Consider the following 23,106-nt stretch of genomic DNA (forward strand, 5'->3'; position numbering starts at 1 on the left):
GCTACGTTCCGCATCAGATACGTAAATACCTGCGGAGCTGTGGACCTGCGGAGCTGTGGACCTGCGGAGCTGTGGAGAGGCCGAAGCAAAAGGCCCTGAACTGGTATATCTTTCCTTGTATCATAAACCTGAGATACTTCTTCGACGATGGGTGAATTGGAACGTGAAAGTAGGCATCCTGAAGGTCCAGCGAGACCATCCAGTCTCCCCGACGCAGGGCTGAAAGCACCGAGGCAGAAGTCTCCATGGAGAACTTCTTCTTTTCCACGTAACGGTTCAGGATGCTCACATCCAGGACTGGTCTCCATCCTCCTGATGCCTTCGGTACTAAGAACAGGCGGTTGTAAAACCCCGGGGAGAATGGATCCTGAACCTCTTCTATTGCCTCTTTGTTCCTCATGGTTATTACCATCTGAAGAAGTGTCTCTCTCAGAACAGGGTCCTTGTACTTTGCCGACAGTTCCTTTGGAGATGTTGACAAAGGTGGTCTGTCCAGAAAGGGTATAATGTATCCCTTTTCCAGAACAGACAACGTCCAAGGGTTGGCTTCCCTTAATGCCCAAGCCCCTACAAAGTTTAGGAGTCTGGCCCCTACAGATGTTTGGAGGACTTCGTTGCTACTTAGACTTCTTGAAGGCCCGAAAGGAGGACCTTCCTCGTTTATCCGATGTCTTCCTTTTAGTTGGAGGTTGAGAGGCGGAGCCTCTCCGAAAGGGCACAATAGGTGTACGAGCAGCCTTCTTTGCAACTGGTACTGCTGGCCTTGTCTTCTTGGTGGATTGAACCAAGAGATCTTGGGTTGCCTTTTCAGAAAAAGACTTTGAGATATCCTTCACCAAGTGAGATGGAAAAAGGTGATCCGAGAGAGGAGCATACAAGAGGGCTGACCTCTGGGAAGGAGATACTGCTTTCATTAGGAACGATCCAAACAAAGGTCTCTTCTTCACAATTCCCGATCCAAATAGGGATGTCAGCTCTCCCGAACCATCATGTACTGCCTTATCCATACAGGATAATATACTAAGTAAGACTTCCGGGTCCAAAACGTCCGGTTCTTTGGGCTTTTTAGCCAGCACCCCAAGGGACCAATCCAGGAAGTTAAAAACTTCCAATACATGGAAAAGTCCCTTAAGGTGCTGATCCAATTCTGACATGCTCCAGTAAGCTTTCGCTGAGTTCAACGCGTGTCTCCTTGACGCTTCAACTAAGCTTGAAAAATCAGCTTCCGCGGAAGATGGAAGCATAAGCCCCATTGCTTCCTCCGTTCTATACCATATCCCTCTCCTACCTCCAAGCTTACAGGGAGGAGAGCAATAAAACTGTCTTTAAAGCTTCCTTCTTCGAGTTCACCCATGTATTTAAGGATTGAAGCGCCTTTTTCATTGAAATGGCTGGCTTCATCTTTAAATATGAAGAGGACTTCGGAGTTTTCGTACTCGAGAAAAGAGATCTAGGAGAAGGAGGAGCTGCAGGGCTTAGAGAATCTCCATACTCTTGAAGGAGAAGAGAAGCCAATACTTTATAATTGGAAACACCCTCGTTGGTTGGGGTTTCCTCCTCCGACACGTCTTCCAATTCTACCATAGAAGGGGAGCGAGTTCTATTGGGAGAATCTCTATCCTTTCCACTGATCTTCCCATGGAAGTGGAGACTGTCACTGTTGAAGGACCAGGTTCCCTTTCTGGAGTTCGATTCTCCCTAGTATGAGTAGGACTTCTAATTCCAGGAGAATCACTATTTGACGACATTATATGTCTACCTGGAGTTCCGCTCCTGAAAGGAGCCTGGCGCCTTATTGTTCCTTTGCTACTGCCTGGCGCTTCTCGCCTGGCTGGCTCTTCACGCCTGATTTGCGCCTCGTGTCTGGCTGGCGCCTCGCGCCTGGTTGGCTCCTCGCGCTTGGCTGGCGTCCTGGCTGGAGCCTCGCGCTTGGCTGGCGCTTCATATCTGTCTTGTGCCTCATTTGAGTATATATCCTTATCCCTGAATGCTTCTTTTCTGTTATCCGGAGCTTCTGCAAACCTTTTCCGGTTGTCATATTCATCTGAAGAAAAACCACTTCCTGGCTCTTTGTGCCCAGATAGTGTATTGCGCCTGGCTGGCGCTTGGCGCTCGGCTGGCGCTTCGAGCCTGATAGGAGTTCCAATTTTGGTAGGCGCTTCGCGCCTGGCTGGTGCTTGAACACGTCGTTTCGCGGGTCTGTGTAAGATAGACGAAACTGAAGACTCCTCATCCGAAGAAGAAACTTCCTTTCTTGGAGCTTCATAATAAGGAGCCTTAGATTTCTTCATCGGAAGACGAGAATCCTTTCTTCTGGGAGGATCTCTAGACAGGACTCCGACCAGAGAAGCAATTGACTCCTGCACATTCTTCAATATTCTAGTAGTTTCAGTCCTTTGGTCTAAGGGAGGGGAAGGAGAGCAGTCTTTCTCCATCTCCCATGACTTTGCGGGAGATAGCATTCTTTTTGCTTTCTTGCTCTCTGATGGTAAATCCTCCGAAAATCGTTCCGGACTCGAATTTAATCCAGTTTCTCCCCAGTTCCTCTTCAGGGGACAAGAAAGTTCTGCCGATCTCCATCCTCGTTTGGGAGAAGAATTTTCAGATGATGAAAAACATTCACGGAGAATGCTTTTTCTATAGCGTTCTTTGGCAGTCTGCGGTGTTACAGATTCTGACTGGTGGGGATTCTCCACAACCTCCGTACGGCTTTTGACATTCCTTCTCCTCTGGGCTTGGGAGCTTGAAAGAGGTCTAGGCCTGGGAGCGTTGTGGAGCCAATCAGACGCCTCCTCCACTGCACTGGGGACACTCACATCACTATCCACAGCACTAATATTCTGTTTACCTTCAATAGCAGCCATTTTACGCTCCATTTTCATAAGGGCTGCTTTAAGACTTGCAATTTCCGAAGCAGATTCCGTAGGATCTGCATTCGGTGAAGGTCCTGAAATATTAGAAGGAGCATTCATCATATTAGAAGAGGGTACAAAATTATTTACCAAGTCACTTGAAGAAAGAGAGCTAGGCTTGGTTTTGGAAGAAGACTTCCTTAACCAGTCTTTCTCTAACTTCTTCAAGTAAGAAGTTAGAGACTTCCACCCTTCAGCACTTAAACTCTCACATTCACGACAAGTGTTATCGATAGAGCATTCATACTTTCTACACACTCTACAGACAGTGTGAGGATCAACCGAAGCTTTTGGCATCCTCACCTTGCACCCTTCATTCACACACATTCTCACCACACTTCCAGAGTCAGACATCATGATGAAAAATCCAATACAAATTCCAAATAACGGTCCACAATAGCGTATGCCAATCCAACGATCCAAATACGTCACCAAAAGGTCCAAAACGAAGATCAATTGCGATTCAAAAACGAAATCCAGCCGGAGATACCAACAACGATGTTACCAGTATGGCTGACAGAGAAAATCTGATAGAAAACAGGAATGGTTCCTATTCCTGCCACCCAGTGGCAGAGAAGTAGATCACCTGACCTACCTGTAGCGTGTGCGCGAAATTCGAAATTCTGTCGGGCGACGGAGTCTAATAGCTAAGTATATATCTGACAGGTAAGTTGAATGTATAAAAATGAAAAGCACAATGGGCAGAGAGTGAAAAAGACCATCTGATCACCATGGCAGCCAAAGGCCAAAAGCAAAGTGGAATGTTTACATCCAGTGGGGTGGGACTCCCGACTAACGGACAGTAGTTGGTACTGACTAACTGCCTTGTTAAAACTTCAACGGCCTAATTTAGGCTATGCTGAAAGTAATTCCTAATGTAAAATACCGAGGGTTTGTATAACATGTAGGAACAAAGAAATATTACTTCATACATAACGATTAACTAGTTTCACTGAAAGTTCAATAATTGCCCACTTATGCTCTAGGTCTACCTGTTTCATTAGCACAAATGCTCATAAGTTTTGGTCATTGGTTGAAAGAATTATCACGGATTGTATGCATACTTTTAGAAGAATCATATCTTTTTTACTTCTCAGGGCAATGCATCAACTTTATTTCAACTTTAAGGGTTCAGTGAATACTATGACTATTGGCAGTCCCCAGTTTTCGGCAGACTCGGTTAATGGTGATCCGGTTTTATGGCGCTCTAATGGTAATCCAGGTTTATGGCGCTTGTTTAGCCCCATAACGTGCCAAGTTCCAGTTATTGGTGCCAATAATAGTTAAGGTGTTAATACATGCCTCCCAGAGGCATCACTAACTGGTTATCAGCACCAAAATCCGGTTATCTGTGCCATAAGTGCCATAAATCGCCAAATTTCGATTAACCCTAAAACGCCTATTGGACATATTAAACTTCGATGAAAATTGTCTGTTGGGTGCTTAACCCTTTAACGCAGATTGGACATATTAAACGTCAATATAAATTGTCTGTTGGGTGCCGATTGGATGTATGGTACATTGATATAAAAAAAGTTTTTTTCTTTAAATTCGCGGAAAAATACTTATAGGCCTACTAGGCGAAAACTTTTGAATCACGCGCCTTGGGGGATGCTGGGAGCTCACGCATCAAGGCATTGTTTTGTTTACAATCGTTACCCAGGTACGCAAGCGCGAATTTCTTTCTTCTCGCACTAAAAAACATCAGCGACACATCTCAGAAATGATTTAGTCACTTTGACGTAATTTTTGCACCATTTTATATTAGCCGTTACATAGAGTTTTATATCTGAAAATGTGCGCAATTTCATGTAAAATACAACAATAAACAACCCATGGTTATAGCTTTTATCAGTTTTGAAATATTTTCATATAAATAATGATAAGTGCCAAAATTTTAACCTTCGGTCAAATTTTACTCAACTGAAATGGTCGAACAACGCAATTGTAAACTAAAACTAACATTCTAGTAATATTCAACCATTTACCTTCATTTTGCAACAAATTGGAAGTCTCTAGCACAATATTTCGATTTATGGTGAATTTTTGAAAAAAACCTTTTCCTTACGTCCATGTGGTAACTGCCGAAAAAATCAGAAATTCTTTCGTCCGATTGTCGTAATGTTTAAACCGTTTTATATTAGCCGCTACATAAAGTTTTATATATGAAAATGTGAGCAATTTCATGTAGAATACAACAAAAAACAACCCATGGAAGTAGCTTTTATCACAGTTTTGAAATATTTTCATATAAATCACCATAAGTGCCAAATATCAACCTTCGGTCAACTTTGACACGACCAAAAAGGTTGAAAAACGCAGTTGTAAGCTAAAACTCTTACATTCTAGTAATATTCAATCATTACTTTCATTTTGCAACAACGTGGAAGTCTCTAGCACAATATTTCGATTTATGGTGAATTTTTGAAAACTACTTTTTCCTTACGTCCGTGCGGTAACTCTGCCGAAAAAAATAAGAAATTCTTACGTCCGATTGTCGTAATGTTTACACAGTTTTATATTAGCCGTTACATAAAGTTTTAAATATGAAAATGTGCGCAATTTCATGTAGAATACAACAGAAAAAACCCACGTTTGTAGCTTTTATCAATTTTGAAACATTTTCATATAAATAATGATAAGTGCCAAAATTTCAACCTTCGGTCAACTTTGACTTGACTGAAATGGTCGAAAAACGCAATTGTAAGCTAAAAATCTTACATTCTAGTAATATTCAATCATTTACCTTCATTTTGGAACAAATTGGAAGTCTCTAGCACAATATTTCGATTTATGGTGAATTTTTGAAAAACACACTTTCCTTACGTCCGCGCGGTAACTGCCGAAAAATCTGAAATTCTTACGTCCGATTGTTGTAATGTTTGCACCATTTTATATTAGCCGTTACATAAAGTTTTATATATGAAAATGTGTGCAATTTTATGTAGAGTACAACAATAAACAACTCATGGTTGCAGCTTTTATCAGTTTTGAAATATTTCCATATAAATCACAATATAAATAGAAAAAATTTGACCTTCGGTCAAATTTAACTCAATTGAAATAATCGAAAACTGCAATTGTAAGCTACAACACTTACAGTTTAGTAATATTCAATCAATTACCTTCATTTTGCAGCAAACGGGAAGTCTCTAGCACAAAATTTTTATTTATGGTGAATTTTTGAAAAAAAATTTTTTTACATCCGAGCGTTACGAATTCATGCATCATATTGTGATAATATTTTCTCTGTGTTGCTTTGATCCTTTTACAATCTGTTATATACCCAAATCATTGCAATTTAGTGTACAATACAACGAAAAAATAATTAACTCATTATCTTTAACCGTTTTGCTCACAGCACGATTTGTATACAATTATATATGATTTTTTTTTTCGCGCTATCATATATTCCAATATTTATATATGATAATATTTTTTTAATTTCTGATGGTTGCATACTAAACTTCAAGCAATGACAAAACAAGGAGCCAAAAATGAACTCTTAATCTTGAAAACTAAGCATGCTGTGATTTTTTGAAAAAAAACTTTTTTCCGCTTTGGCGCTCACTCCCAAACGCCACCAGCATACGGGAGACACTTTCGAAAATATCGGCTCGGCGTTTAAGGGTTAATGGCAATTTTTGCTTCTCATTAAGCCCATCGGAACAGAACCCCCACCAATAACCGGGGACTGCCTGTATTACCATAGTGCAAAGGTTAGTGTATACATCACTTATCAGGATTTTCAAATTTGTTTTAATACATACAACATGGAAGAAACTTAATTTCCTACACAATACTTACCAATAATGTCAAAAGCATAAACTGGTCGATTTGCAGCCAAAGAATCAAAATTTAAACACCATAAGCCAACTCCTGAGCCAAAGCCATGTAAAAGAACTAGAGGTGTATTGGGAGACTGCTCATTAAGACTAATAGTCCAAATATAAGATTCTTCTGTTCCGGTAGTGCAGCCAACATTAACATAACGTCCTCTGTATGAACTCCTGAGATCTGTTAATTATAAGATAAAGAACTTGAGAAGCTTTGGACAATAGGAATTGAAAAAACTTAAGCTGCTCAAGATCTGCAGTGTAGTACTAACTTGATTTATCTGTTACAAATCAGGTAAGTTTGACTATCAAATGTCAAATGCTATTTTCTCCTAAGACTTTTAATACTGTAAAAAGGAAAAGTGCTATATTTGTGGTATATACTCTGTAAACATAAGTAAAAATTGCAAATGAGGTATTATTGCACCAATGTGGAATGACTGATGCTAACAAGACAGCATACAGACATTGCCTCATAAAATGGAAACATAAAAGACAGAATGGTCTCTGAATACTTACTGGACAGAAGTGCTTTCTCTGCTTCTCTCAAAAGACTTAGCGATGTGGGACACCACTTTAGCCAACTGCCAAACCAGCTATTAACACAAGAAAATACAATATTCTCAATTAATCTTGATACTAAACCTTCAGCACTACTAGCTAAAATAATATCCTTCTTCTAAATAATAGTTAGATGGAGTTAAATACATGATGAAAATAGTGTATAGGAAAATACAGATGTTGGTAATAACAAAACGATGTGGCTATTTTGAGAATCACAGAAATTACATTTCATATTCAAATTATTTTCACCAAAATATACAATTCCTACAAAACTGTAAACCAAAATGATATTGTTAAGATACAATAAAGTTTTGTACATACTTACCTGGCAGATATATACTTAGCTATAGACTCGGTCGTCCCGACAGAATTTCAAAACTCGCGGCACACGCGACAGGTAGGTCAGGTGATCCACCATTCCCGCTGCTGGGTGGCGGGGTCTGGAACTATTCCCGTTTTCTAAGCCATAATTTCTCTTCCACCTGTCTCCTGAGGGGAGGATGGGTGGGCCATTAATCGTATATATCTGCCAGGTAAGTATCTTAACAATATCATTTTTGTACATGAAACTTACCCAGCAGATATATACTTAGCTGATTGGCACCCTTGGTGGCGGGCAAGAGACAGCTAAAAACAAAATAATACTTAAACTAAATACATTAAAAAACAGGGAAAAAACAACCTATGTTCTTGGATAAAATAATCCATAGTTCCTACCTGATTGGGCTGAAGACTTCATGACTACTGTCGATGAGTCTGCCTGCCTCAAGAGTTTCAACGAGGAATGAACCTATGGTTGAATAACTCTTTGGATCGTGTCAATGGGGGCTAGCCCGCTTACGCGACAGAGCCTATTCTGGATCGTACCAATGGGGGCTGACCCACTTACATGGTAGAGCCTTGACCTTTTGTCATATCAATGGAGACTCGCCCTCTTACATGACAGAGTTAAGGTTATTAAAAAATCACAAAGAGCACTGAAGCCAATCCCGATCACCTGACCATGTTAGTATTGTTATAATCTATGAATTGCAAGAGGGTTCCCTATTCCCTCTGACAATTAACCAATAAAAAACAACCACCAATAAAAAGTAATTTAAACAGTAAACTAAATTAGGAAGGATTAGCCTCTGAATTCGCCGAAACATACGCTCCCAGAGCAAAGCACTTTTCGTACGAAATTTTAACGTCTCTTAGGTAATTCGAGGCGAACACAGAATTACATCTCCAAAACGTAGACTCTATAAGAGCCTGAAGAGACCATGTTTTGTGAAATGCCATAGACGTAGCTATGGCTCTCACTTCATGAGCTCTCACTCTGAGAACCTTGAGGTGCTCTTCATCGCACTTAAGGTGAGCTTCCCTTATTACATCTTTTATGAAGTATGTAAGGGCGTTCTTAGAAATCGATCTTTTCGGATCTCTTACAGAGCACCAAAGACTTTCTTCTGTACCTCCCAGCAACTTCTTCTTCTCCAGGTAGAACTTGAGTGCCCTGACTGGACACAAAGTCCTTTCTAGTTCTCTCCCTGTTAATGAAGATAGTCCTCTTATCTCAAAGCTTCTTGGCCAAGGCTTTGATGGGATTTTCATTTTTTGCCTTAGAAAAATGGTTTAAAGGATAGCAAATCGTCTGAATCCTTCTTAAAACCCACTTTGCCTTCCAAAGCTTGCAACTCGCTAATTCTCTTGGCTGTTGCTAACGCAAAGAGGAATAATGACTTTCTCGTTAAGTCTCTAAACGAAGCTGCGTGAGACGGTACAAATTTTTCCGACATTAGGAACTTGAGGACCACATCCAAGTTCCAGCTGGGCTTCTTGATTACATGGTCTTTCGTGGTTTCGAAAGACCTTATAAGGTCATGTAGATCTTTATTATTCATCAGATCTATTCCTCTATGTCGAAAAACTGAGGCCAGCATACTTCTGTAACCCTTCACTGTTGAAACTGCCAGGTTACAGTCTTTTCTCAAATATAGGAGAAAATCTGCGATTTCAGTTACAGAGGTACTGGAAGAGGATATTTTCTTTCCCTTACACCCATCTTCTAAACAACTCCCACTCGACGATATACTTTAGAGGTGGAGACTCTTCTGGCTCTTGCAATAGCCTTCGCCACTTCTCGTGAAAAGCCCCTTGCTCTGACAAGTCCTTCGACAGTCTGAAGGCGGTCAGACTTAGAGCGGGGAGGTTTTTGTGAAACCTGTCAAAGTGGGGTTGTTTGAGAAGATCGTTCCTTAGTGGAAGCGATCTTGGAAAATCTACTAACCACTCCAGCACCTCTGTGAACCAATCGAGAGCTGGCCAGAAGGGAGCGATGAGGGTCATTCTTGTTCCTTCCGAGCAAGCGAACTTCCTCAATACTTCCCCTACTATCTTGAAAGGAGGGAAGGCGTATGCGTCCAAGCCCGTCCAATCTAGCAGAAAGCTGTCTACTGCTACTGCTTGTGGATCCGAGATCGGGGAGCAATAGATCTCTAATCTGTGATTCTTGTTGGTCGCGAACAGGTCTATATTGGGCCTTCCCCACAGATGCCAAAGTTGTTGGCAAATCTGAGGATTGAGAGTCCATTCCGTGGGTAGGACTTGTTCTTTTCTGCTCAACAGATCTGCCCGGACATTTTTCTCTCCCTGCACAAACCTTGTGAGAAGAGAGATCTTCCTTTCCTGAGCCCAAATCAGCAGATCCTTTGCTGATTCGTACAGGGAAAAGGAATGCGTCCCCCTTGTTTCTTTATATAAGCGAGGGCTGTTGTGTTGTCCGAGTGAATCTGAATCCCCAGACCTGAGACCTGTTCCTCGAAATGAACTAAAGCTAGATGAATGGCTGTTAGTTCTTTCTTGTTTATGTGCCAGGACACTTGTTCTCCTTCCCAAGTGCCTGACACTTCTTCCGAACCTAGGGTCACTCCCCACCCTGAATCTGAGGCGTCTGCAAATAACGCTAGGCGAGGGTTCTGTAAGCGAAGGGAGATTCCCTTGCTTAGTTTCTGTGGATCTAACCACCAACGGATATTCTCCTTGATCCCTTTCGAGATTGGAAATGTATCTCCTAGATTGTTGGACTTCCAATCCCACTTCTCCTTCAGATAAAATTGAAGGGGTCGTAGGTGTAGTCTTCCTAAGGAAACTAACTGTTCCATCGAGGAGAGGGTCCCCAGTAAGCTCATCCATTCCCTCGTGGAACAATGTTCTTTCCTTAAGAAGACTGCCACCTTTTCTAAGCAGCGTTCTCTCCTTTCCTGCGAAGGATACGCTAGAAAATCCCGAGAATCCATCTGAATCCCCAGATAGACAATACTCTGCTGGGGAGTCAGCATGGATTTCTCGCGATTGACTAAAAGTCCTAGGGACTTTGTCAAATTTAGAGTAACTAACAGGTCCTCCAGACATTTTTTCTCCGATTGGGCTCTTATTAGCCAATCGTCCAGATATAATGAGATCCTGATCCCTTCCAGATGTAGCCAATAAGCTACATTCTTCATGATGTCCGTGAAGACTTGAGGGGCAGTCGAAAGTCCGAAGCACATCGCTCGGAACTGGAACACTTTCCCTTGGAACATGAATCTCAGATATTTCCTTGCTGCCGGATGATGCACATTGGTGGAAATACACATCCTGAAGGTCCAGGGACACCATCCAGTCCCCTGGACGAAGAGCAGACAGAACAGAGGAAGACGTCTCCATTGAAAATTTCTTCTTGAAGACAAAGAAATTCAGGGCACTGACGTCTAGAACCGGTCTCCATCCCCCCCGATGCTTTCGGTACCAGGATACCGAGTTGTAAAATCCTGGAGACTGGAGATCTTGAACCAGTTCTACCGCTTCCTTGGAAATCATCTGTTCCACTGCTTGCAAAATAGCAAGCTTTCGGACCGGATCCGAGTATCTTGCAGTCAACTCCCTTGGAGTTGTCGTCAAGGGAGGATTTCCCTGAAGGGGATCAAGTATCCTTTTTTCAGGATAGAGAGGGACCAAGAGTCCGCTCCCTTCTGCGCCCAGACTTTTGCAAAGTGGAGTAGTCTGGCGCCTACTTTCGTCTGGAGGACTCCCTGCTCATCTAGACTTCCCGAAGGACCTTCTAGATGGTCTACTCCTTCTATCTGGTCTGCGACCTCTAAGAGGGGCTCTAGAGAGGAGGCACCTCGAAAGGGCTGTACAAAAGAGGGTCTCTCTTTTTTCTCTATAGGCACTGCCGGCCTAAACTTCTTGGCTGAGTGCGTGAGGAGATCCTGAGTTGCCTTCTCCGTAAGAGATTTAGAAACCTCTCTAACAGTCTCCTGTGGAAACAGATGCGGGGATAACAGTGCAAAAAGAAGAGATGTTCTTTGCAAAGGTGATACGGCTCTTGCTAGAAAAGAGCTAAAGACCGATCTCTTCTTTAAGACTCCCGTTCCAAAAAGAGAGGCAACTTCTACGGAACCGTCCATGACCGCTCTGTCCAAGCAAGCCAGGACGCTTGAAAGTTCCTCCATGGAAACAAAGTCAGTGTCCTGAGCTCTCTTAGCTAAAGCTCCCAAAGCCCAGTCCATAAAATTGAAGACTTCCAGGGTTTTAAAGAGGCCCTTTAGAAGGTGGTCTAGCTCACACATGCCCCATGTTGCCTTAGCAGACAGCAAAGACTTCCTCCTGGAAGAGTCCACTAAGGAAGCAAAATCCGCATCTGCGGAAGAAGGGAGGCCTAACCCCATAGGTTCTTTGGTCTCGTACCACCTTCCTGGTTTGCCTGTTAACTTGGAAGGAGGGCAGGAAAAAACTGTTTTGCCCGCTTCCCTTCTGGAAGTCAACCACTCTGAAAAGGTCTTTAAGGCCTTTTTCATACAAAGAGCGGGGCGCATCTTGACGAAGGAGGACGACTTGAGAGCTTTCGTGCTAGACATCAAAGATCCTGGTGAAGGAGGGTCAGCAGGATGAAGGGAGTCTCCGAACTCCTTTAGCAGCAAAAGTGAAAGTCTCTTGTAGTCAGAAACTGCTACATCTACTGGCTCGTCGTCTTCCGATACCTGGTCCAACTGATCCACCGAAGGAGACCGTTTGGGAGTGATCTGGCTCTTCCCGGGAGAAGAACTCCTTTCCCGAGAAGGGGAGCGCTGAACATTAGACTTCTATACGAAGAGTGAGGCTCCTGCCTGTCCGAAACACTCTTGCGCCTACTAGACTCTTGTTGTCTAGGTTCTTGCGGTTCGCCAGGTTCGCGGCGCTTGCTAGGCTCCTGGCGCCCTGATTCAGGGCGCTTGAAAAGATCCCCGCGTCCTGATTCATGACGCTTAACAGGCTTTTGGCGCCCTAACTCTTGACACCTAACGTACTCCTGGCGTCCTGCCTCCTGGCGTCCTGCCTCCTGGCGTCCTAACTCTTGGCGCCCTGACTCCTGGCGCCCTGACTCATGGCGTCCTGACTCCTGGCGCCCTGACTCATGGCGTCCTGATTCCTGCCTTCTAGCAGACTCCTGACGTCCTGAATCCTGTGGTCTGAGAGGCTCTTGATGCCCTTTCTTGCGTCTTGCTGCCTCTTTGCGCCTGTCTGGCTCCTGGTCCTGCAGACCCAAAGGATCCTGATACTTAAATCGGTTTTCCGGTTCCTTGAACCTAAACCGATCGAGACTTCTGCTCGATTCGCGGCGTCTCATAGGGCGCTTCGGAGAAGACAGCCTATAGGGCGAAAGAACTCTTCTCTCAGGAGAACAACTCCTATCGGACGAGTCTCTCGACGAAGGCGATAAACGCCCTGGAGATTGTGAGGGTTCTCTCCTATATGAAGAGGGGCGCTTAGCGGAACTCTTAACAGGGAGCGAAACATCTTTCCTCCTTGTCGAGTCCTTAGCAAAGGAGCCTACTAAAGAAGCTAACTGCTCTTGCAGATTAATCAAAAACTTCTTCGTAGGATCCTGAAGAGAAGGCTCCTCTTGTTTCATCTTCTTAGGTCCCGAAGGCCAATCCTCGGGAAAACGCTCTGGGCTGGAATCAGCCGCGTCTCCTTTAGGCGCCTTCCAGGCTCTCTTCAAAGGGCGCGAAAGAGAGGCCGAACTCCATCCTCGTTTAGGAGAGGAAGAGTCTGAGGCCGAAAAACACTCCCTTAGGACGCCTTTTCTGCGGCAATCCGAGGCAGCCTGGGACTTTACAACAGGACCTGCCGAAGGGACGCCTGACCGTTGGGGATGTTCTGCATCCTCCCTGCGGCTTTCGACATTCCTCCTCCCCTGGTCCTGGGAGTTTGGAAGCGGTCTAGGCCTAGGAGCAATGAGGAACTGCACAAGTCACTATCAGCACTCTTACCTTCGTTTAGAGCTCGTAGCTGAGCTTGAAGTTTCTTGATTGAAGCTTTTACATTTTCCCTCTCTGAAGAAGAATCTTTGGATTCAGAACAGGGAGAAGCAGCTGAGGCTAAGGGAAAATCGTTAGTAGGAGAGTTAACTTCTTGTTCTAAAGAGCAAGATCTACTAGATGACCTAGCTGAAGCCTTTCTTACTCTATCTCTCTCAAGCTTCCTAACATATGACGATAACTCCTTCCATTCAAGCTCCGTAAGGTTCTCGCATTCAACACAGGTGTTATTAAAAGAACATTCATTCTCTCTGCATTTAGCGCAAATACTATGAGGATCTACTGCCGATTTAGGCAGCCTAACCTTGCAACCTTCCCTACTGCAAACTCTAAACATAGGTGAAGCCTTAGCGTCAGACATCGTGAAGGAGTAGTCAAAACCAAAGTCGAAAAAACAGTCCACAATAAGCGTATGCCAAGCCAGAGAAAACACAGAATACGTCACCAAAAAAACCAATCCAAATTCTCGGCAAACGAGCAGAAATCCAAGATGGAGGAATGAACAATAGGTGTTGTCTGTTCAACCGACAGAGAAATTATGACTTAGAAAACGGGAATAGTTCCAGACCCCGCCACCCAGCGGCGGGAATGGTGGATCACCTGACCTACCTGTCGCGTGTGCCGCGAGTTTTGAAATTCTGTCGGGACGACCGAGTCTATAGCTAAGTATATATCTGCTGGGTAAGTTTCATGTACAAAAATATTTGTATCTGTGATTTTAATAGATTACAAAAATACTAAAACAACACACAAAATCTTTGAGTATATATTTTTTGGACTAAATCATCTGGTACTAACTTATTATGTACCCCATAACTGCTGAATCATGAAAAATAATGTTATGTATACTAGATATTAAGTGTTTGCAATAAACAAAGCATTGCCTTGAATAACCTTATAATTTAGCAAAAGTGGCTGGCCACACCTCCATTGCCAAGAAAAATGATAACTAAGTTGCACCAATTGAGATGATCCTTTATGTAAGAGTAACATTTTTATATTCATTACATGCTGCCATCAATGAGGTGGGAAGCTGCATACAGCAACCTAGGTCTTCTCTAAGCTTAAGATCCAGTTAGTGTATGGTACTTGCGTCATAATATGGCATTTTATCCATAGCCAGAATCTAAGAGCTTGACAGGTCTTCAAAGATACTAGGGAATGCTGCAAACTAGTGGGAGCAATGATAACATAACAGTGGTATTGTGTAAACTCAATTCCACACACTTTAAATAACCCAAGGTATGAAAATCTAAGAATCCAGCCTATTTCCAAAGGTTTCAGGAACCGAATATAACCTCTAAAGGGAAACATCCAAGGCAACAGAAATTACAAGTAGGGTCTTTGAGAACTGCAAGACAGATATTCAACCATGTTACAGAAGTCAACTAGAGGTTTAAGTGATCTAACTTTGAAACATGGCCCCTACTACAGTGGGTGCTAAATTGAAACATCATAGAAAATTGGTGAATTGAGCAAATACAGAGCTTAAAGGAAAACAAATGGTCAAATTTGTTAAATAAAAATGTAACAATTGTATAATATAGAACTCTTTGAAACAAAAAGTGCATATGGACAGTGGACAGACAATAAAACCACAAGACATGCACCTAATATGCAATTTTATGGAGATTGTCTAGCAAAGACGATAACTGGATTTTTGTCACTGATATATGCCGATCTCTGCTTATGGACGCCGATCCCCAGTTATCAGCACTGATAACAGGGGAGCGTCACTGCTATTGCCAATTTTCTGCTATCATCACGCCATCGGGAACGGAACTCCACCAATAACAGGGGAATGCCTGCCTGTATTGCAAGTTGGATGAATTATAATCATCAGTGATGTCAAGAAAGTTACGATAGCTATACATACAGTATAATAAATAAATAGAGGAGGTGTGAGCAAGTAACATACACAAATGTTACATGTACTTCACCGACTATTACCTATGTTTAGCACTGGACTACTTAAAATATGTAACATGACAATCACACACACAAAAACAGTTAAAATCCTATTTTGTGACAAAATTATCTCGTTCAATCTCACCAACAGTCTTTATGTGATTAAATTCACAAATTGAATGAAAAATAATGTAGTTCAGTTCTATTTACAACCTCTCAAAAATTTTTTACCTAGGAAAAATTTACATTAACTAAAAACATCAATAAACATAGAGACTGGATGTTAGGAATCCATATACATAATTCCTTTACACTATAAAGTAAAGCATACAAAGCTATAAAAGCACTACAAAAATATTAACCTGATATTGTATCAGTGAACAGTGACCTCTCTATCTATTATATATAGCTAAAACAGGTTTTGACATAGGAAAAACCAAACCTATTTTTGGTAGTCGCTGTTGAGTCCTCAAGGAGTACCCTTTCCATGGTTTATTCAGAGCTCCATGGTGACCAGACTAATGACAAAGAATTCTCTTAACTGGTCTTATGGCCGGGGACTGTGCAGTAATGATAAACATTATAACACATGATAGAGCATGAAAGGACTCCGGATAATAGGGCACTTTCTATTTTCCTCAGCAAAAGCAAATACCCAGTTTACCTACAACGCCAAAACCACAAGAAGAAGAAGTGGTTATGTGCATACGCATCATCATATTGTTTACATCATATTATTTACATCATATTGTTTACATCATATTGTTTACATACGACTAAAATCCAACCAAGACGCCATTCCTTTCAGCTGGTCAATGTAAGATGATGCCATATCCAAAACCCATGTCTTTTCATCAGGGAAGTGGGAGGGTTTTGAGGCTCAACAGCGACTACCAAAAATAGGTTTCTCCTGTGTCAAAACCTGTTTTTTGATGGTGTAGTCACTTTCTCATCCTCAAGGAGCTTTACAAAGAAATTGACAGATAATGAAATGCTCTTTGATTCTAATCATAACTACCCAAAAACATTTTTGGTCCAGGGTTAAGCCACTAGTTCCAAGGCCCCATTCTTTACTCCAAATACCTTTAGGTTTGGTAGCAAAACCAAGAAACTAAGTGCGAACTTACGTTTTTTAGGGTGACCAAGAAACTAAGCGTGAGCTTACGATTTTTAGGGTGAAGTTCTGTAGTGACTTACTTAAGCATGTTGGATTTGGTTGAAGTATTGTCAAACCCTCCCCAGTGATAATTAGCATACTCACCTGTTAGGAAGACCAGTGGTTTGTCGCTGCAGCGCCTATGGGTCAAGAATATCTATGCCAGTTACCAATACACAGTTGAGTCAGATTTGTTCGAGCTTGTGGCAAGTATTGCTAGGTGTAGGAAAAAAAGGACCTTTTGGGATGTCTACCAAGCCCTCTAGGTTAACCTTAAGTGCATGAGCTGAGATAATGTTATGTCTGCTAATTCTAGTTTAGTACATAGAAGAGCCCTGTTTGCTAATATGAGCTCCAGATGCTAATGCAAATATGAGCTCCAGATGCTAATGCAATCAAGAAAATTGCATACTGTAGCTTGTGAGCTGTAGTTGTCCCCTCTAGGAGAAGTCTAAGCACCTTGTTCAGAGACCAAGTAACTGGAACCCTTCTACAGGTGATTTTTGTAGCGCAAAAGACCACAGAATGGAAGTGACAATTCCTATACTAGTCAAATAAAAAAATCATAAATCAACAATTCTATTAATGCTCCCTTGTATTCCATAATTGCTGTAACTGCATAGCATTTGTCTTCAAAAGGGATAAGAAATTTTACAATTTGTTTCCCTAGAATTTTTGACTGGGCTCTCAGTATGGATATAATGTAACTATATCTTCTGTACATACTGGTATTGCCAGATATATGAAGTCTGGAATTTTTGCACTAGGTACCTAACAATGTTGGGCAAGTAGTTTTCACGGTATAAGTAATATTTAAGAAAATCCACTTGTGAAAGTCTTGGCTTAGAAAGGAGGATCCTTGAAACTACTTTCCCTCCTACTAAGTGGGATAAAACAGTAGACAATTTTGGAATTTATCTCTTCAATGCCTGTTTGGCCAGTTTGGGGCAATTAAGTAACCACACCCTCGAAATCTGGAACAATGAAGCAACGGGTATATTGTCTTCCATCTGTTCCAGTTTTGTAGGAAGGCATCTCTTGCTGTTGCTTGCCTGGCAGTTTGTGATTCTCATATGTGGCCAACAGGTCCACTTCCATTTGTGGAAGCATGTTGGCTATTTTCTGAAAGAGTGGTTGGCCAATTCCACTCTGTTGAGGCTGACATTTTCCTTGATAGGAAGTCTACTATTGAATTGAGACACAGTGTAAGGTGCATTGTAGACAAGTACTACTTCCTTTCTTGCCCCATCGAAGGAAATTGATGTGATAATTCCTTAGAGTAGCTGAACACCTCCCTGTCAACAAGGTATCTGTGTGTATTGTCAATCATACAGAGATTCCTTCCGAGGCAAAGGCCAAAGTATCTCACCAACTTTTTCAATCTTATGGTGAGGTTGATCTTGCATCTTCTTTGTTGCAAGCAATAGCTAGAACTTATTCACATTCTTTTGTTGCAATCCAAGTATTGGATCTATTATTGATGTAAATTGCAATAAGCCCATCATACATTCTAACTGCCATTTGGAAACTCTGGACTGTGCAAGGCACATTTTGAAAACTTGCCTCATTCTATTTCGAGTATGATGGGGAGAGACAACAAGCTGCGAAAAATATCCCAACATAATCCCAGCTACTGAAAATGTCTGCTGGGCGTGAGGTGGGATTTTGCCAATTTATCATAAAATCTTTTGACTGTAGTCAGCTGACCACTGCTCTTAGGTTTTTCAAACACACTTTTCTTGTGGGCCCCCAGATCGATCATTCATGTAGGTGGGCTATTATAGTTGTACATATTTCTGATTTCTCGAAGAACTACTGTTACTAACTGTCAAATCTTAAGGCAATGTTTAGCCCACAGGGCATGGCTTTAAACCTGTACATATCTTTTCCTGTCAGGAACCTTCGGAAGGGACGAAAGGGAACGATGACAGGGACGTGCCAGTATGCATCGTTTAGATCAAAGTCCCTTTTAGAACAATTGAACACAATAGGGCAACAGTGGTTATTCAGAAAATATACCAAACAGTCTCTTGTTCAATGTTGATAGGTCTAGAATCACTCTTCATTTGGAGTCCTTTCTGGAGTACAGTGGTCCCCATATTTGCATGGGATACGAATGTTTAGAATACGCAAATAATTGGAACCCCTATAAAAACGCTGAAAACGGCCTATTTTGTTAAGTAAAACTCAATAAAAACCCACTAAAAATGCTTATACCCAGTTTTTTTAAGTCTTATCACAAAAAGTGCATTTTAAGATAAAATTGATAAATAGAAAAAAAAAAACTGGAATTTCTGGATATTTCTCATAGAAAAATACCACGAATCCGCGAATCTGTGAGTCCGCGAATTGGGGGAACATGAATACGAGGGACCCACTGTACTTAACCCTTAAACGCCGACTGGACGTATTTTACATCAACATTTTTTGTCTCTCGGGTGCCGACTGGACGTATTTTACGTCGACAGACGTATTTTACGTCGACATACAAAAGTTTTTTTAAAAATTCGCGGAAAAATACTTTTAGGCCTACCAGCCTAAAACTCTTGAATCACGCGCCTTGGGGGATGCTGGGAGTTCACGGATCGAGGCGGTGTTTGTTTACAATCGTTACGCAGGCGCGCAAGCGCGAATTTCTTTCTTGCCGCACTAAAAAGTATCTGTGACACATCTCGGAAATTATTTCGTCACTTTGACATAATTTTTGTACCATTTTAAATTAACCGTTACATGGAGTATTATATATGAAAATGTGCGCATTTTTATGTAGAACACAACAAAAAAATACTCATGATTGTAGCTTTTATCAGTTTTGAGATATTTTCATATAAATAACGATAAGTGCCAAAATTTCAACCTTCGGTCAACTTTGACTCTACATAAATGGTCAAAAAACGCAATTGTAGGCTAAAACTCTTATATTTTAGTAATATTCAATCATTTACCTTAATTTTGCAACTAATTGGAAGTCTCTAGCACAATATTTCGATTTATGGTGAATTTATGAAAAAAATAAAATTTTCTTTACATCCGCGCGGTAACTCTTCCGAAAAAATCATACGTGTGATTGTGGTAATGTTTGCACCATTTTAAATTAGCCGTTACATAAAGCTTTATATATGAAAATGTGCGCAATTTCATGTAAAATACAACAATAAATAATTGAAGGTTGTAGCTTTTCTCATTTTTGAAATATTTGCATATAAATCATGATAAATAGAAAAAAAACCACGTTCGGTCAATTTTGACTCTACTGAAATGGTCAAAAAACGCAATTGTAAGCTAAAACTCTTACAGTCTAGTAATATTCAGTCATTTATTCTTCATCTTGAAACAAATTCGAAGTCTCTAGCACAATATATTTAGATTTATGGTGAATTTAAAAAAAAAACTTTCCTTCCCTCCGCGCGCGGATTCTCCGCCACAAATCTCCGAAATGCGTACGTCCCATTCTCGGAATATTTGCTCCGTTTCATATTAGGCATTTCATAGAGTTTTATATATGAATATGTGTGCAATTTCATGTAAAATAAAACGAAAAATATTTGAAGGTTGTAGCTTTTCTAATTTCCGAAATAATTGCATATAAAAAAATATACAGTAAGTCCTCGGGTTACGCCGGTCTCGACTTACGATGTTTCGTGGTTACGAACGCGCCCCCATAAAAATATAAAAAATAATATTTTGCGTCGTTCCGTCTTACGCGGTTTAGCGTCGTAAGCAACGTAAACAAACGCGAACTAGTTCCGGGCGCACGGCGGAAGAATACGCTTTGTGGGGGAGAGGACGGCGTCGCTTCGCTACGCTCATTCCTCGCCCATACGCCATTTTGGTTGTTTACACTGCCTCTCTCTCCCTCGTGTTGTATCGTTTTTGTAACTTTTTGCTCTTTGTTATGGCTCCCAAGCGCAAGGCGGACTCTTCTGATGGTAGTGCATCGAAGAAAAGAAAGGCCATCACCATGGAAATTAAAGTGGACATTATAAAGCGATCTGAGAAGGGAGAAACGCCAACAAACATTGGCCGCTCACTTGGCCTTAGCCGTTCGACCGTTGCTACCATTATCAAAGATAAAGAGCGCATCGTTGAACATGTGAAAGGATCTGCTCCTATGAAAGCGACAGTGATAACTAAGCAGCGTAGTGGTCTAATAATTGAAATGGAAAGGTTATTGGTGCAACTTCTGGAGGTTCTTTTTCTCTTCACTAACCTCCCCCAGTCTCTCCAGCACCGCAGCTTCCTCTCCAGTGTGCAAGCCAATCAAATTAATAAAGGTAAGGAATTGTTCTCTCGTTGTTATTGATAGGTATTTACATTAAATCATGTAGTATTTTTCAATGTTCCGACTTACGCTGAAAATCGTGTTACGACGCATCTTAAGAACGGATCAACGTCGTAACTCGAGGACCCCCTGTATATAAAAAAATTAGACATTCGGTCAACTTTAACTCGTCAGATATGGTCGAAAACTGCAATTGTAAGCTAATACTCTTACAGTATAGTAATATTCAATCATTTGTATTCATTTTGAAAGAAATTGGAAGTCTCTAGGACAATATTTAGATTTGTGGTGAATTTTTGAAAAAAATATTTGTTTACGTCTGCGCGTTACGAATTCATGCATTATTTTGTGATAATATTTTCTCTGTGTTGCTTTTATCGTTTTACAATGTGTTTTATACCAAAATGATTGCAATTTAGTGTACATTACAACGAAAAAAAAAATAACTTGTTACCTTTAACCGTTTTGCGCACAGCACTGTGATTTTTTGAAAAAAATATTTTTTACGCTTCCGTGCTCACTCCGAAACACCTCCGGCACACGGGAGACAATTTTTATTTTACCGCTTCGGCGTTTAAGGGTTAAGAGAGATTTGCTAGATGACAAATATCCGCATGTTTTTCTATGGCTCCCATTAACAGGGACTTTCTGCACGTAACATCCAAAAAGGGGCCTGATTTTTGGAAGAACCCCTTTACAGGAGGGGAGGGGTGAGACTGTTTCTGGCCCAGCTTGTTTGAAATTAGTGCTGTGTTCCCATAACGAAGACTTCATTTGCCTGTGGTGTCATTGAAGTCGACCCCCAACCATAACATTCCCATTGGTATCCACCTCTTCCTCTACCTCTGCCCTTGATAGGCATTCCATTTGTTGTTTTTCTACTTCCTACAAGAGGGTCTTTGGACCTTGTGAAAACATCTTCCTGTTGTTGTTGTCCTTTTGTGAAGCATCATCCCACCTGAACACCTACGTGTTCTTTGAGGAAAAAACCTTTTGGGGTGACTGAAAGCTTACCTTTTTCAGCATGCCTTTTTGGGTTGGGTAAGGGAAACTTTTATTTAAGCATGCCTTTTTGGGTTGGGTAAGGGGAAGTATTAGAGTTTTGTTTCCTAAATTCCCCTTTTTCCCAGAAGAGAGTACTCCCATAGTTGGAGCCCTCCAATGTTTCCATTTGCACTTTTCAGCGCCACTCTAGCAAGTCATAGGATGTTTGCCACAGGGTTTTCATAAGACTTTTAACCACAACAGCAACAACTGTTCTGGAACACTTTGGAAATCTTTTGATGGCAACTTCCAGCAAGGTGGTAGAGGTTACAGTACTAAAGAGGTGGATCCTAGTACGAAATTCTGCTGAAGTTGTTGCCACCGAGATTCTTCTCATAGGGGTCCTAAATTGCTCTGTAGCTATAAATAAAGGCTTTTCCCCTTCCAAAGGGAGCCGAGGTGTTGCCCATTCCTTTGTGGAGTTTTCTGAAACTGGGATGACCAAGGCAAAAGGTTTTAATTCTGCCGTTATCTCTTCTCTTTTAATCACTGCAAAATTCTGAAAATCTGTCTTTACAAGATTAATAATTATGAAAATGAAGGGAAAGAAGGCTGGAACTCCTTGGTGAGCAACTTTGATCCCAATAAAGGGTGCTTCTATAGCTTTTAATGTTATATACACAGGTAAGTAGACCGTTTGTGTTAGTGGTCTTTCACATGTACTGCTCTCAATCATCCCCCTCATTTTGGACCACCTTGACGTGGTGAGGGGCTCTCGAACCTCAGGAATCTCTTCCCAGGTTCGAACCCAAGAGTCCCATATGACATTATATATTTTCGAGTAAACTTATGTGGACCTTTCCATTTTTTGCCAAAATTTTTGAAAGCAAATAAATGAGAAAACATATCATGGCTTAACGTGGAGTTAAATCCGAAGCTAAATAGTGAGAACTGTGGTAGATCCATCATCTACCCGACAATGTTCGGACCTGTTTTTCAGGCGGAACTATTCTGTGGAGCTGGACCACGGATTCCAGGGGGGGCCTGGTTCTAGGAATAGAACTCTCGGCATTCTATCCAGTTTGCCCATAATGTGATTAGGATGGGGATAATTGTATTAACATAATACTCTTAGTCCTAG

At 41.5% G+C, this 23,106-nt stretch overlaps 1 protein-coding gene across 1 annotated transcript in view; it reads right to left on the minus strand.

The window, feature by feature from the left end:
• LOC135195872 ((Lyso)-N-acylphosphatidylethanolamine lipase-like) overlaps positions 1 to 23,106 on the minus strand; it is a 182,452-nt gene that overhangs the window by 120,765 nt on the left and 38,581 nt on the right. The window contains exons 2-3 of the mRNA XM_064222382.1: positions 7,268 to 7,427; positions 6,720 to 6,929 (exon numbers count right to left, since the gene is read on the minus strand). Of these exons, the coding sequence (XP_064078452.1) occupies positions 6,720 to 6,929; positions 7,268 to 7,427 (370 nt within the window). The remainder of the gene's footprint in view (positions 1 to 6,719; positions 6,930 to 7,267; positions 7,428 to 23,106) is intronic.

This window comes from Macrobrachium nipponense, chromosome 17, assembly GCF_015104395.2.
Source record: "Macrobrachium nipponense isolate FS-2020 chromosome 17, ASM1510439v2, whole genome shotgun sequence".
Lineage (NCBI taxonomy): Eukaryota > Metazoa > Arthropoda > Malacostraca > Decapoda > Palaemonidae > Macrobrachium > Macrobrachium nipponense.